Here is a 14,585-nt window from a genome sequence, read left to right on the forward strand (position 1 = left end):
ATGTGTTCTGTGTTCTGAGATGTGTTCTGAGCTGTGTTCTGAGTTCTGAGCTGTGTTTCTGAGCTGTGTGTGCTGAGCTGTGTTCTGCATGTGTTCTGTGTTCTGAGGTGTCCTGTGTTCTGAGCTGTGTTCTGAGCTGTGTTCTGAGCTGTGTTCTGAGCTGTGTTCTGTGCTGCGTTCTGAGCTGTGTCTGAGATGTGTTCTGTGTTCTGAGCTGTGCTCTAAGCTGTGTTGTGTTCTGAGCTGTGTTCTGAGCTTATATAGTGCTTTTACTAACTATTATATTTGTCTCTCCTCTGGTCAGGGGCATTGCGGGTCTGTGCAGCAATAACACTGTATATTGACTGTAGAACGGGAGCTCTCTCTTGCTCTCTCTCGCTCTCTCGCTCTCTCTCTCTCTCTCTCTTGCTATATGTTGACTGTATCATGCCCAGCCTCGGGCAGCGCTATTATTTAAGAATATGTTGACTGTATGAAAAAAAAAAAAATTAATATAATTTTTTTGTACCTTTTAGGGGGGGGGTGGGGGGGGGGGGGGGGGGGCTTGCGTTTAAATCTTGCACAGGGCCTCGGATTTCTCCCAGGCGGCCCTGACCATCACCCTGAGCATCGGGTCCCCCCAGGGCTGTGTTCTAAGCCCCTTGCTGTACTCACTATACACACACGACTGTGTGGCCAAGTTCAGCTCCAACTCCATAGTGAAGTTTGCGGACGACACAGTGGTGGTGGGGCTGATCTCGGACAACGACGAGAAGGCCTACCGGGAGGAAGTTGAGGTACTGGAACGCTGTGCCAGGACAACAGCCTGCTCCTGAACATTGGTAAAACCAAGGAGCTGATCGTGGATTATAGGAGAGGACAGCAGGAGACACACACACACTGAGGGATAAACGGGGCTACCGTGGACAGGGTGAGCAGCTTTAAGTATCTGGGGGTCCACATCTCAGAGGATCTGACATGGTCAACACACAATAGACTCAGTCGTAAAAAAGGCGAAGCAGCGCCTCTACCACCTGAGACAGTTAAGGAAGTTCAGAGTATCTGGGAAGATACTCCAGTCCCTTCTACTCCGGAGCTGTAGAGAGCATCTTGACTGGAAACATCACTGCCTGTATGGAAACAGCACGGCACAGGACAAGAAGGCCCTACAGAGAGTGGTGCGCTCAGCCGAGCGTACCACGGGTATTGCACTACCACCCCTGCAGCTTCTATACAACAAGAGGTGCAAATCCAGAGCCTGCAGAATAATGAAAGACCCACACCACCCCAACAACAGCCTGTTCTGCCTGCTGAGGTCAGGCAGACGCCTGCGAACCCCAGCTACTAGGACAGAGAGGCTTCGGCTCAGCTTCTTCCCCCAGGCCATCAGAGCCTTGAACACTGATCTCTCCACACTCAAGCACACATGAGCACACACACGATACACACACTGTACACGCTCACACACTAGCAGCCACTTTAACATGAGCAAGCACACACTCATGCTGCACACGCCCACACTTATGGCCACTAAGGAAAGGTCACTTTAAAAATAGTATAGTATAACCTGAGACTGTATAAAATAGCAATGTACAGAAAGACACAGTGCCTAGCATGTCCTCCATGCTCTGTAAATAACTTATGTACAAATACCGATATGCCCTACTATGTTACTGTTTATTGCACAATGTTGTTTTATTGGATTCTATTATATGTTGTTACTACTGTATTGCACATCGTTGCGGGCAAGACCACCCGCATTTCATTGTATACTTGTATGCCGTGACAAATAAAACTCTTGACTTGACTTGACTATATATTTTCTTTCTGCTGCAGGACAGGAAACTCTGTAAATCAGTTGCTCTACTGAGTGTTAGGGTTAGGTAGTTTAATGACTACTGACTACTTTTTTACCTGTATAAATAATGAAATATTTCCTGCATGTTGGGTTCATTCTGGTTTCCTTCCCATCCATCTTCATTCAGGCTGTGGCGCTGTGAATTCTCAGAGAGATCCTGTGAAGCTCTGGCCTCAGTTCTCAGCTCTACCTCCTCCAGTCTGAGAGAGCTGGACCTGAGTGTCAACGACCTGCAGAATTCAGGAGTGGAGCTGCTCTCTGTTGGACTGAAGAGTCCACACTGTACACTGGAGACCCTCCGGTCAGTATTATATTGAGACACATTTTACTCAAAGAAATTTAACAATGTAGAATTGTAAAAAGAAAAAGAAAATAAATGTATATTTGTATATATGAAATTTAGTGATTTAAAACCCAAAGCTAGGTGTATCAACTACATTACAAGGTTCACTCTGTCATTTCCATATTGTAAACCAGGGGTAGGCAACCCTAGGCATGCATGCCTGCATAGGCATGCGGGGGCATTTTCATAGGCACAGGGGGCAGCATTAAAAAATAAATAAAAAATAAAAAAATATATTATAATTTATTATTATTTATTTTTTTGCTTTGAAATATTATAGTGACATATTTTGCACTGTTGTCGCATTTATCTTGTTGAAATCCTCCCACAGGTTATTTTTACTACCACATATTTAATTGAGACCCTTTATTTGTTTATTATTTCAATTTAGCTGGAAATACATTGCTACATCATTCAGTAACATTTGCAGAGCCTTATAACAAAAACATTATTACGGTCACCATTGTGACCAGTGGGATTAATCAACACATTTTATTATTTATTTTTCTATTTCATTGAACATTGCACATGTTAAAAGCAATTTTTTTTACTCAAAATGTGAGTATTACCAAGTCAACTTGTGTTCTTAAAACAATGACAATAAACATAGTTTTATTAGGTTGAAATAATGTGGTTGTGTACTTATTTTTCCGGATTGAAAACTGAAAACCTTAATGCACAGTAACTGAACTCAATATTTTTAAGTTCTGGTAACTTATTATTATTTATTTTCTTACAGCGTAGTCTTGCGATCAATCAAAACTTATTTACACGATATACCTCACATTCACCCTCCATTCACATCCTGGTGTTCTCCTGGTGTTCTCCATTAGGCCTGTAGGTGGAGCTATGACAGCACACGTACAGTACACACACCGATGGTGTGTGATGTGTCCAAAAATTAATGGGCAAATGTGAGTGAAATGGTCGCACTGTATGCAGCTGTTTGTCTGCATTGCATTCCCCCCCCCCCCAACTCAGATTTAGGGTTGATACAACCATCATAAGAATATTGTTAATAATAACAATAACAATAATGATGTAATAATGTAAAAATTATCATTAAAAAGACCTGATTATGAGAAAAATGTTTTACGATGCATGGAATATTGTTGAGGCACACTAATTACAACTATATTTCAAACAGGCACTCCATGTCAAAAAGGTTGCTGACCCCTGTTGTAAACTGTTGCCAGAGAGCTGATTACCAGAGTCTAGCTGAGGCTTTGTGTAGCATCACCCTTGTGCGTTTATGTTTACCCTTAACACTTTCAGTGCCGGCGACGTGTATTGTCGTCTTATCAGACCCCCCATTGGGTGCAGACGACGACAAATGTCGTATTAATTTTTTATTAGCGATCTGAATTCATATTTCATCAACAGAGTCTCCCGTTGGTGCAACAGCCCCTCCAGGAGCTCAGATTGGAAAAAAGCGCCCCCTATCGTCTATCCCTGTGTAACTGCAGGTCAGTCGATGAGACTGACCTGGGATCTGTAGATCTGTAGAGGTGGAGCCAACTGGCTCCTTGTGCTGGCGAGCAGTCTGATCAAGAGGGATCTGATCGCGGGACGGAAAGCAGCCTGGATTATATATTTACAGCAGCCAATAATCAATCAATCAACACGATAGATATTTGGAATGGCGATCAGGAATTGGAATAATCTTTTTGGAGAACATCTGATCTAAGGTAAGGAGTCTATGTTACCAGTCTTGGGGTAATCGGAGCTGTATTCACTGAGATAACACAGTGTCCCTATGTATGTGTGTGCGTGTGTGATCTTGCGGGAACGAGAGAATAGATTTTTCAGCTTGCGTCTATAGCGTGCATACGTACACATATACTATCGATAATCTAGCGTTTATTTGAAAACTATTCATAAATAGGCCGACAAATGACAACGTGTCTAGTGTATTCGAGAATATTCCAATAAATGCCGTTTATGGGGGGAATCTTTCAATTTTCCAAACATTTTCGAGAGAACGATAGCTTTTTGAAATGCTATAAAAAGGATATGACCGATTTAAAAAAAAAAAAAACAATCCATTTCGACAATGTTGATTGCAAACAAGTCATTGATAAGCGACGGGCAGATTAGACACATAGCCATAATTTAAAACATAGATTAGGCGTTTTTAACGCTAACATTGAAGTGGATGATGGCATTCAACGGGGTAAAAGGTAAACAAGGTCGGCACTGATAGTGTTAATATTGATTTCAATTGACAATGGTGGAAATTAATTAAATTAAAATACTTGTCGTTGACTGATTTGAAACATATTTGAGAATTGTTGGCCTACATTATATGAACTATGGCTGGTACAGATAGACACACAGACAGAATCACAGACAGGAGTGAAAACAATGCTTCCTCTCACTGTGTGCACTGGTGTAATTAATTCATAATTCAGACAACCTCATCTTGTTCTATGGTTGTTGATAAATCCTTCTTAACACATCCTGCACCAAAAACATCGTACAACGTGTTTCAAGGTCATGTTAATTCCACGGCGTACGACGTTATTGAGATCATATTTCATTTTTTCGCCATGGTATTCAGAATGCCCTCACCCAGCCTTGGCTGATACAGTGGGAGCCTGCACAACTCTGCAACGCTTCAATACTGCCGCCTGGTGGTGATCGGAGCGAGTTACAACCGGAAATGGATCTCTGGTGATCTCCGTGTACCGGGGAAATGCGTCCGCCACTCACATTATTGTTGCGGGACTCTAGACACACATCGTACATATGGATCGCTGCCATAACTCAATAATCGATATGATTTGGGCGTTTATTATTATACAAACCGGAAATGGATCTAGGCGATCCACGTCAAATAAGTGGGATCTTTTTCCTCCAGTCTCATCGGCAAATGGTAAGAGGACGCTGACGGCATTTTCAGCGTGATTGTTTATTATTATTAATGCAAACTGCTCTGATCAATATATCACCCATACTACATAAAGCATTTACTGACGATCACGGAATTATAAAGGCCCCCCCCCCCCCCCCGTTCATCCGTGCATGATCAGTCATAACGTTTAGGATCATGTACAGTTGACATTTTTAATATAGCGTGTATTGGCAACAAACGGCAGTTGATAATCTGCGTTTATGCCTATAACTCACGTTCTAGGAATTACTGCAGAAAACGATAAAAACATATTTATATTCTAGACGGTATTTTCGTATGAATCTATGAATGAAAAAGTATAATGTTCCTACATCCTGAACGATAGATAATCGATGTTGAATGGGCCATAGTAATGTCAATTTAGCAATACAATTTAAAAAGTTATAGCCCTGTAAAGAAGGTAAACATCTCCATAGGCTTAGAGTGGTGGCAGAGAGTGGTATGAGACGGGCAAACTCCGTGGCAGTTAATGTGTTAATATTCATGTACTTTCTCATCCTTTCTTTTCCAAGACAATGTTTTTTTTCTTCTTTTTTTCCCCATCTTCGCTCTATTTTCTATTTTTATTCTATATATTTTCTTTCTGCTGCAGGAGAGGAAACTCTGTAAATCAGTTGCTCTACTGAGTGTTAGGGTTAGTTTAATGACTACTGACTACTTTTTACCTGTATAAATAAATATTTCCTGCATGCTGGGTTCATTCTGGTTTCCTTCCCATCCATCTTCATTCAGGCTGACCAGCTGTGAACTCTCAGAGAGATCCTGTGAAGCTCTGGCCTCAGTTCTCAGCTCTACCTCCTCCAGTCTGAGAGAGCTGGACCTGAGCGGCAACGACCTGCAGGATTCAGGAGTGAAGCTGCTCTCTGTTGGACTGAAGAGTCCACACTGTACACTGGAGACTCTCTGGTCAGTATTATATTGAGACATATTTTACAAATTAAGCCAAATGCCTGGTGCGCATGCGCGATGACACCAATGGCGGAAATACATGGCTCGCTCTGTAAGTACCACTCATTTTGTAACAATGATTTAAACTGTTTATTAGCAACTCAGAGCTTCCAGACCCCACTGTAAAGCTGTGTTAAACCCATATTGTACGCTGGGTATCTTTGAAATTCATATCTGATATATTTTTGACCCACCCCCAGCTCCCGATCAGCGCTTGGTACTTTTTTTTTGCCTGGTCGCGGCGTAGCTGAGAGTGACTGCGGATACGAAAAGCCCCTGGCTTGCAGATCGCAGTCACGTAAGGGGCTACTACATTACAAGGTTCACTCTGGCATTTCCATATTGTAAACTGTTGCCAGAGAGCTGATTACCAGAGCTGAGGCTTTGTGTAGCATCACCCTTGTGCGTTTATGTTTACCCTTGATTTCAATGGACAATGGTGGAAATTAATTAAATTAAAATACTTGTCGTTGATTGATTTTAAACATATTTGAGAATTGTTGGCCTATAGCCAGTGGTTCCCAAACTGTGGTGCGCGCACCCCTTGTGGTGCGCAAGCTACCTCTAGGTGGTGCGTGACATGAAAAGGCTAATGGCGTTATTTTACTAATAAATATATAACTAATATAAATTATTTCAAATGGGGATTTTCACTGTGTAAATCATGAAATTCAAGAAACGTTTTAATAATAATAATAAACAATGTCTCGGGCGAGGTGCGCTTCGTCTGTGCTGATGCGCTCAGCTCTGCCTGGAGTCTGTCTCCTCATCTCCTAATATGCGGGCTAACAGCGGGCCAATGACAGTAGGAGCGCGAGCCAGTGCACTTAATAACTTCCTGCCAAAAGCGCGGGACCAGCGCGGGATTGTGGCACTTACAACATGCAGAGCTGGCTAAAAACAGGGAAACTGTCAGGTGAATCTAAAGTCAATAAAAGTAATGAAAGAGGACAGGAGGAATTGGAGAAGCGTTAGAGTGGAGACAGAGAGTGATGATGACAGCTGGAGCACAGACACAACAGCCTGGCCCTCCACCAAGAAAACAGGGTAATAATGACAACGATGTGTGTTCTATAATTATGATATCTGTGTAGTGTTCTGATAACGACTATTGGTGAAGCGATGTCGAGATTCATTTGGTTTGGCAGCGAGAGCTATATTTGCGAGAAGCATGCAGCCGCAGAGCAGACAGTTGTGCGCGCACAGTGCAATACTCCAATTCAGCCATTGGCAATTCAGCTGTTGGGATGAGAGCGCCGCTGGCTCTGCGGCTCTGCAGTTGCATACTACTGGTATGTTCTTCGTTGAGACTGGGAGGCAGAGATATAATAGTCATCACGCAACGTTTATATTTCACGATAATGTTGCCGTCTCTCTCTGCCAAATTTCTCAGTTATTCGCTTGATATAATTAATACAAATGTCCAATATAACGGAATTCGTTAGCTCATAAACATGTGATTATAACACACTGCTGTTTATTAATGTCGGGCCGACTGCCCACAGACACCTATTTGATTTAAAGTCAGCAGCAGCACGGAGTCTCGGGACTTATTTATTTATTATTTTTTATGTTTGCATTGGGGGGTGCACGAGCTAGGTCGGCAGGTGACAGGGGGTGCGTGGCCAAAAAAGTTTGGGAACCACTGGCCTATACAATATGTGTGACATTTCATCCAAACTGGATCAGAACTGTAGGAACTATGGCTGGTACAGACAGACACACAGACAGAACCACAGACAGGAGTGAAAACAATGCTTCCTGTCACCCCCCCGGTCCTACTGGACCGGCCATCGGACTTTCAGCACCATTTATAAACAATACGCTACTGCCACCCATTGGCCTGATGCAGGTGTTGCAGCATTGTAATCTGGCCATTCATCTGTTTCATGTTATTTTCACCAGTCTGTGTTTGTTGCAATTGTGGTTGTTGTTGTCTGTACTGTTTCCCCTGTTTTAGTCTTGTGTGGTCTCTGTATTTGTATATTGATTCTAGTTTATTCCCCAGTGTGTTTCTTTCAGCCTTGTGTTAGTTCTGTTTTACCTCAGCTGTGTCTAATCACCAATTACCCTCATGTCTCTAATTAGTTTGAGTATTTATGTCTTGTCTGCCCAGAAGCCATTGCTGGGTCATTACGCTGTCAACCTTATGTTTCTCCGTATTCCCCGTGAGTCCGTTTTTGTATTGTTTGCCACGTTCAGTAAAAGGCTTATTACTTTCATCCACGACTCGTGCCTCGTCTATCTCATCCTCCACTACCTCTCCTCGTGTTAAGTCTGCAGTCTGGGTTCTACTCACCTCGATCACCGTCATGCCAACGAAACGTTCCAGGAATCGTAACAGCTTCCTCTCACTGTGTGCACTGGTGTAATTAATTCCTATAATTCACACAACCTCATCTTGTTCTATGGTTGTTAACACTTTCCGTGCCACTCACAAGATTTCTCGTGTTTTTTATAGGTGGTTGAAAGCCACTCACAAGATTTCTCGGAATTTTTTATTTTTTATTTTTTTAGCGATCTGAAAAATTATTGCATCACCCGAGCCTACCCGAGTATAGCCGAGCGGCGCCGGCGATCACTGTGGAAAAAAGCGCCCCCTGTCGTCTCCCAGATGACATAAGTGATTTTGGAATGGACTCAATGAAAATGAATGGGGAAAAAAATCCGGTACTCCACATTTTCCAGTTCACTGATCCAGCCGGGGTTACCACAGTTCATTCTGGAACCTCAGATCCCCGCTGATCATGGAGTTCTACAGTATCGCGTTGGATCCATACATGTATCGATTTTTTCGAATGGTGATCAGGAATTGGAATATACCAGTTGGATACCATCTGATGTCAGGTAAGGACTCTATGTTATCAGTGTTAGGATAATCAGAGTAAGTTTGATGAAGATATAGGCTGTTTTGTGAAATGTCTTCTTTCGGTTTCACTGTAAAAGTCCTAGAGGAAATCAACGAGGCGATTATCCGTGCGCGGCCGTAATGTGCTTGCGTGCACGTATAATATTGATCATCTAGCGTTTATTTGAAAACGATTCATAAAAAGGCAGACGAATATCAACGTTGTGGACTATTCCACTAAAAGACGATTTTCATAGAATGCTCCAGAATGAGCTGTTTTTTATATCAAAACGGGGGCTTTTCTAACTGCTCTGAAACGGAAACGACGCGATAAAAAAACAATCTGCCTTGACAGCACTGACTGGAAAATAGTCTTTGATAATGCGATGGGCAGATTAGACACATAGCCATAATTTAAAACATAGATTAGGCGATATTAACGTTAACATTGGCGCCGATGGTGGCATTCAGCCGGTAAAAAGGAAAACCAGGCGTGGCGCTCAAAGTGTTAATAAATCTTTTCTTTTCCAAGACAATTTTCATCTTCGTTCTATTTTATATTTACATTCTATATATTTTCTTTCTGCTGCAGGACAGGAAACTCTGTAAATCAGTTGTACTACTGAGTAGGGTTAGGGTTAGTTTAATGACTACTGACTACTTTTTACCTGTATAAATAAATAAATAAATAAATATTTCCTGCATGCTGGGTTCATTCAGGCTGAACGACTGTGAACTCTCAGAGAGATCCTGTGAAGCTCTGGCCTCAGTTCTCAGCTCTACCTCCTCCAGTCTGAGAGTGCTGAACCTGAGTAACAACGACCTGCAGGATTCAGGAGTGAAGCTGCTCTCTGTTGGACTGAAGAGTCCACACTGTACACTGGAGAAACTCCGGTCAGTATTATATTGAGACATATTTTACTCAAAGAAATTTAACAAAATGTAGAATTGTAAAAAGAAAAAGAAAATAAATGTATATTTAAATATATGAAATGAAGTGATTTTAAAACCCAAAGCTTATAGGTGTATCAACTACATTACAAGGTCACTCTGTCATTTCCATATTGTAAACTGTTGCCAGAGAGCTGATTACCAGAGCTGAGGCTTTGTGTAGCATCACCCTTGTGCGTTTATGTTTACCCTCAACACTTTCAGTGCCCATGACGTGATATGACGTTTTATCAGCCCAACGCCTGAATGCCCATCACGACAAATATCGTTTTATTTTTTAATTAGCGATCTGAATTCATATTTCATCAACCGAGTCTCCCGTTGGTACAGCAGCCCCTGTAGCAGCTCATATTTGGAAAAAGCGCCCCCTATCGTCTATCCTGTGTAACTGCAGGCGACTGACCTGGGATCAGTCGATATGTAGAGGCGGAGCCAGCTGGCTCCTTGAGCTGGCAAGCTGTCTGCTCAAGAGGGATCTGCTCGCGGGACGGGAATCAGCCTGGAATATGTAATTACAGCAGCCAATAATCAATTGATAAGCGTGATCGATATTTGGAATGGCAATCAGGAATTGGAATCATCGTTTTGGAGAACATCTGATCTGAGGTAAGGAATCTATTTTACCAGTCTTGGGATAATCAGAGTTGTATTCGCTGAGATATAAGTTTTTGCCCTATGTGTGGTCTGTCTGTGTGTGCGCGATCGCTGATGAGGAAATAAGATAATCGATTTTCAGCTTGCGTCTCTAGCGTGTATACACATATACTATCGATAATCTAGCGTTTATTTGAAAACGATTCATAAATAGGCCAAAAAATTACAACGTTTTTTGTGTATTCCAGAATATTCCAGTAAAGGGCGTTTATCACAGAATCTTTATATTTTCCTGAAACTTTCAAAAAACGAGCGTTTTTCAAAATGGTATAAAACGGAAATGAACAGATTAAAAAACAATCCGTTTTGACAATGTTGACTGCAAACAAGTCATTGATAAGCGACGGCCAGATTAGACACAGCCATAATTTAAGATATAGTTTATGCGTTCGCAAATATGAGAGCGCTATCATTGAAGTGGGTGGCGGCACTCAACCGGGGTTTCAATGTTAAATGGCTGGCTCTGAAAGTGTTAATATTGGATGGACAATGATGGAAATTAATTAAATTAAAATACTTGTCGTTGATTGATTTTAAACATATTTGAGAATTGTTGGCCTACAGTATATGTGCAACATTTCACCCAAACTGGATCAGAACAGTAGGAGCTATGGCTGGTACAGACAGATACACAGACAGAATCACAGACAGGAGTGAAAACAATGCTAATTACTGGTGTAATTAATTCATAATTCACACAACCTCATCTTGTTCTATGGTTGTAAATAAATCCTTCTTAATATTCATGTACTTTCTCATCCTTTCTTTTCCAAGACAATTAATTTTTTTTTTTTTTATCATCATCTTTGTTCTATTTTCTATTTACATTCTATATATTTTATTTCTGCTGCAGGACAGGAAACTCTGTAAATCAGTTGCTCTACTGAGTGTCAGGGTTAGTTTAATGACTACTGACTACTTTTTACCTGTATAAATAATGAAATATTTCCTGCATGCTGGGTTCATTCTGGTTTCCTTCCCATCCATCTTCATTCAGGCTGAACTACTGTAAACTCTCAGAGAGATCCTGTGAAGCTCTGGCCTCAGTTCTCAGCTCTACCTCCTCCAGTCTGAGAGAGCTGGTCCTGAGTGGCAACGACCTGCAGGATTCAGGAGTGAAGCTGCTCTCTGTTGGACTGAAGAGTCCACACTGTACACTGGAGAAACTCTGGTCATTGAGACACATTTTACTGAAAGAAATTTAACAAAATGTAGAATTGTAAAAAGAAAATAAATGTATATATATGAAATTAAGTGATTTTAAAACCCAAAGCTAGGTGTATCAACTACATTACAAGGTTCACTCTGTCATTTCCATATTGTAAACTGTTGCCAGAAAGCTGATTACCAGAGTCTAGCTGAGGCTTTGTGTAGCATCACCCTTGTGCGTTTATGTTTACCCTTAATATTGATTTCAATTGACAATGATGGAAATTAATTAAAATATAATACTTGTCGTTGATTGATTTTAAACATATTTGAGAATTGGTGGCCTATACAATGTGTGACATTTCACCCAAACTGGATCAGAACTGTAGGAGCTACTGTATGGCTGGTATAACAGATACACAGACAGAATCACAGACAGGAGTGAAAACAATGCTTCCTCTCACTGTGTGCACTGGTGTAATACATTTTTTATTCACACAATTTCATCTTGTTCTATGGTTGTTGATAAATCCTTCTTAACACTTTGAGTGCCAGGGACGCGTTTTGTCATTAGTTCATGCCGCAAGTTGAGTGCCACCAACGCTATATAGCGTTTGTTTGTTGTATTTTTTATTTATTTGCGATTTGAATTCATATTTCATCAATCGAACCTCACGCTAGTGTTGCAGACTCTCTCTGAGCTCAATTGGGAAAATACCGCCCCCTATCGTCTCTCCCTGTGTAACTGCACCCCATTGGTGGAGCCTCCTCATGTTACTCTCCGGCGAGGCATCTGAAGAGACCCAAGTGATTCGCCGAGCCGGAAAACACGTGGAATACATATGTACAGTACCCAACGCTGAATCAATAAACACGATCGATATTTGGAATGGCGATCAGGAATTGGAATAATCTTTTTGGAGAACATCTGATATGAGGTAAGGAATCTATTTGACCAGTCTTGGGATAATCGGATCTGTTGTCACCTATATATCAATGTGTCCCATATGTGTGCGTGTGGCTGTGAGTGTGTGCTCGCTGATCAGGAAATGAGAGAATATATTTTTCAGATCTCTTTTATAGCGTGCATAAGTACACATATACTATCGATAATCTAGCGTTTATTTGAAAACGATTCATAAATAGGCAGAAAAATGAAAAACTTTTTTTGTGTATGCCAGAATATTCCAGTAAAGGGCGTTTATCACGGAATCTATATATTTTCAAAATGCTATAAAACGGAAATTAACCGATTAAAACAATCCGTCTCGACAATGTTGACTGCAAACAAGTCATTGATAAACGACGGGCAGATTAGACACATAGCCATAATTTAAGACAGAGATTATGCGTTCACAACGCTATCATTGAAGTGGGTGGCGGCATTCAACAGGGTTTTACCACGTTAACAAGTGGTAACCAAAGTGTTAATATTCATGAACTTAATATTCATGCCACATTTTACAAAATAAAAAAGTAACAAAATGGCTCAATTGTAATATATTTATTATATGTATAGTATTAATAATGCTGAACTCTCTACAGGCTGTACCGATGTCGTGTTACTAGGGAAGGCTGTGCTGCTCTAGCCACAGCTCTCGGTTCCAACCCCTCCCACCTGAGAGAGCTGGATCTGAGCTCCAATAACCCAGGAGATTCAAGAGAGAAACTGCTCGCTGTTGGACTGGACAAACTCATGTATGTAAACTGTTGTTATCTCTTGTCTGACCCAGGTACTGTTGTACTGGAGTTCTGGACCAAAACATTGAACAGTGTGGTTTCTAATTTTAAAACGATCAGTGGAGGGTGAATAAAAAGTCATTTCCACAGAGCGGAGACTGTTCTGGTCAAATTAAGTGCAAAACAACGTTGTCATAATGAATAGTTTATTCTGAATCTAACCTTTTATTGAGTCATGTCAGCAGGCCAGCTAACAAACTACAGTTGGAACGGTTTACGTAAATGAATAAGTTAGGGTTAGCTTTTGTGGCATGTAGGAGAGCGCTCGCCATAATTCATATAACTAGGGTTATATGAATTATGGCGAGCGCTCTGCTCTATTGGAACTATCCCTTTAATCATATACTATCATGAAAAACTTTCACCACATGTACACACCTACTCACCTGCCTGACCACTCCCACATCCGCTCCTATAAGCGGGGTCATGGCCACACTATCGGCTCCTTCCCTAGTCTTTCACCACCGAAACGGAAGACCGTGGGGCCCTCAGTGAGTCAGAGCAGAGCGCTCGCCATAATTCATATAACTAGGGTTATAGGATAACCTTCGTTATATTTCATTATGGCTTTACGCTCTGCTCTATTGGAACACAAGAGCTGAGCAGAGCGAAAAGCTCGACAGATGTACCCGCTGAGGTCCCCTACAACCATCAGAATACCGGGGAGGATCCGGGCCCCCCCTAGCGAGGGACGGGAGGGAGATCGGACCAGACTGTGCAAAGAGGGTTTAGCGCCTCAAACGCACAGGGTGAGCAGACCGTGGGACTTACTTTTGTTTAGAAGGGTCCGCGACTACTCGGACGCGCATCCCACACGCCACCAGGGAACAGACGCGAAGCAAAAAAAAACGGTCACAGCCCCCAACAACGCGAGGTCGGGGTTAAAAAAACAAACCCCGTGGCAAGGCCGTAGCAGCGGGCGCAGAGGAGGTCCCAGCCCCAGGCCACATCCCGGGGGCTAGGACCCCCTGAAAAAAGGGGCCTGGTGAGGTCAACGAGGCCGCGGCATCGAAATCCCACCAGACGGTCACTGGTGACACCACCCCCCACATCGCCAGCGTATCGGACAGGGCCTAAATCAGGTGAAGGCCCTTCTCCCCTTGGCACGCCACTCCGAAGCGCTCCCAAGGAGGCTCCCCCCCACAATATCGTGGGGCCAGCCGGCGCGCTGGGGAGACAACCCTCCAAGGAGGTTGATCCC

General features: G+C 42.2%; 1 protein-coding gene across 2 annotated transcripts in view; it reads left to right on the forward strand.

The window, feature by feature from the left end:
* Window positions 1-14,585, forward strand: part of LOC311236093 (uncharacterized protein) — a 42,356-nt gene that overhangs the window by 13,747 nt on the left and 14,024 nt on the right. For both annotated transcript variants that reach the window (XM_084323692.1, XM_084323691.1), the window contains exons 5-9: window positions 1,965-2,138; window positions 5,827-6,000; window positions 9,611-9,784; window positions 11,493-11,666; window positions 13,190-13,342. In XM_084323692.1, the coding sequence (XP_084179818.1) occupies window positions 1,965-2,138; window positions 5,827-6,000; window positions 9,611-9,784; window positions 11,493-11,666; window positions 13,190-13,342 (849 nt within the window). The remainder of the gene's footprint in view (window positions 1-1,964; window positions 2,139-5,826; window positions 6,001-9,610; window positions 9,785-11,492; window positions 11,667-13,189; window positions 13,343-14,585) is intronic.

This window comes from Notolepis coatsorum, assembly GCF_963971535.1.
Source record: "Notolepis coatsorum genome assembly, chromosome: 10".
NCBI lineage: Eukaryota > Metazoa > Chordata > Actinopteri > Aulopiformes > Paralepididae > Notolepis > Notolepis coatsorum.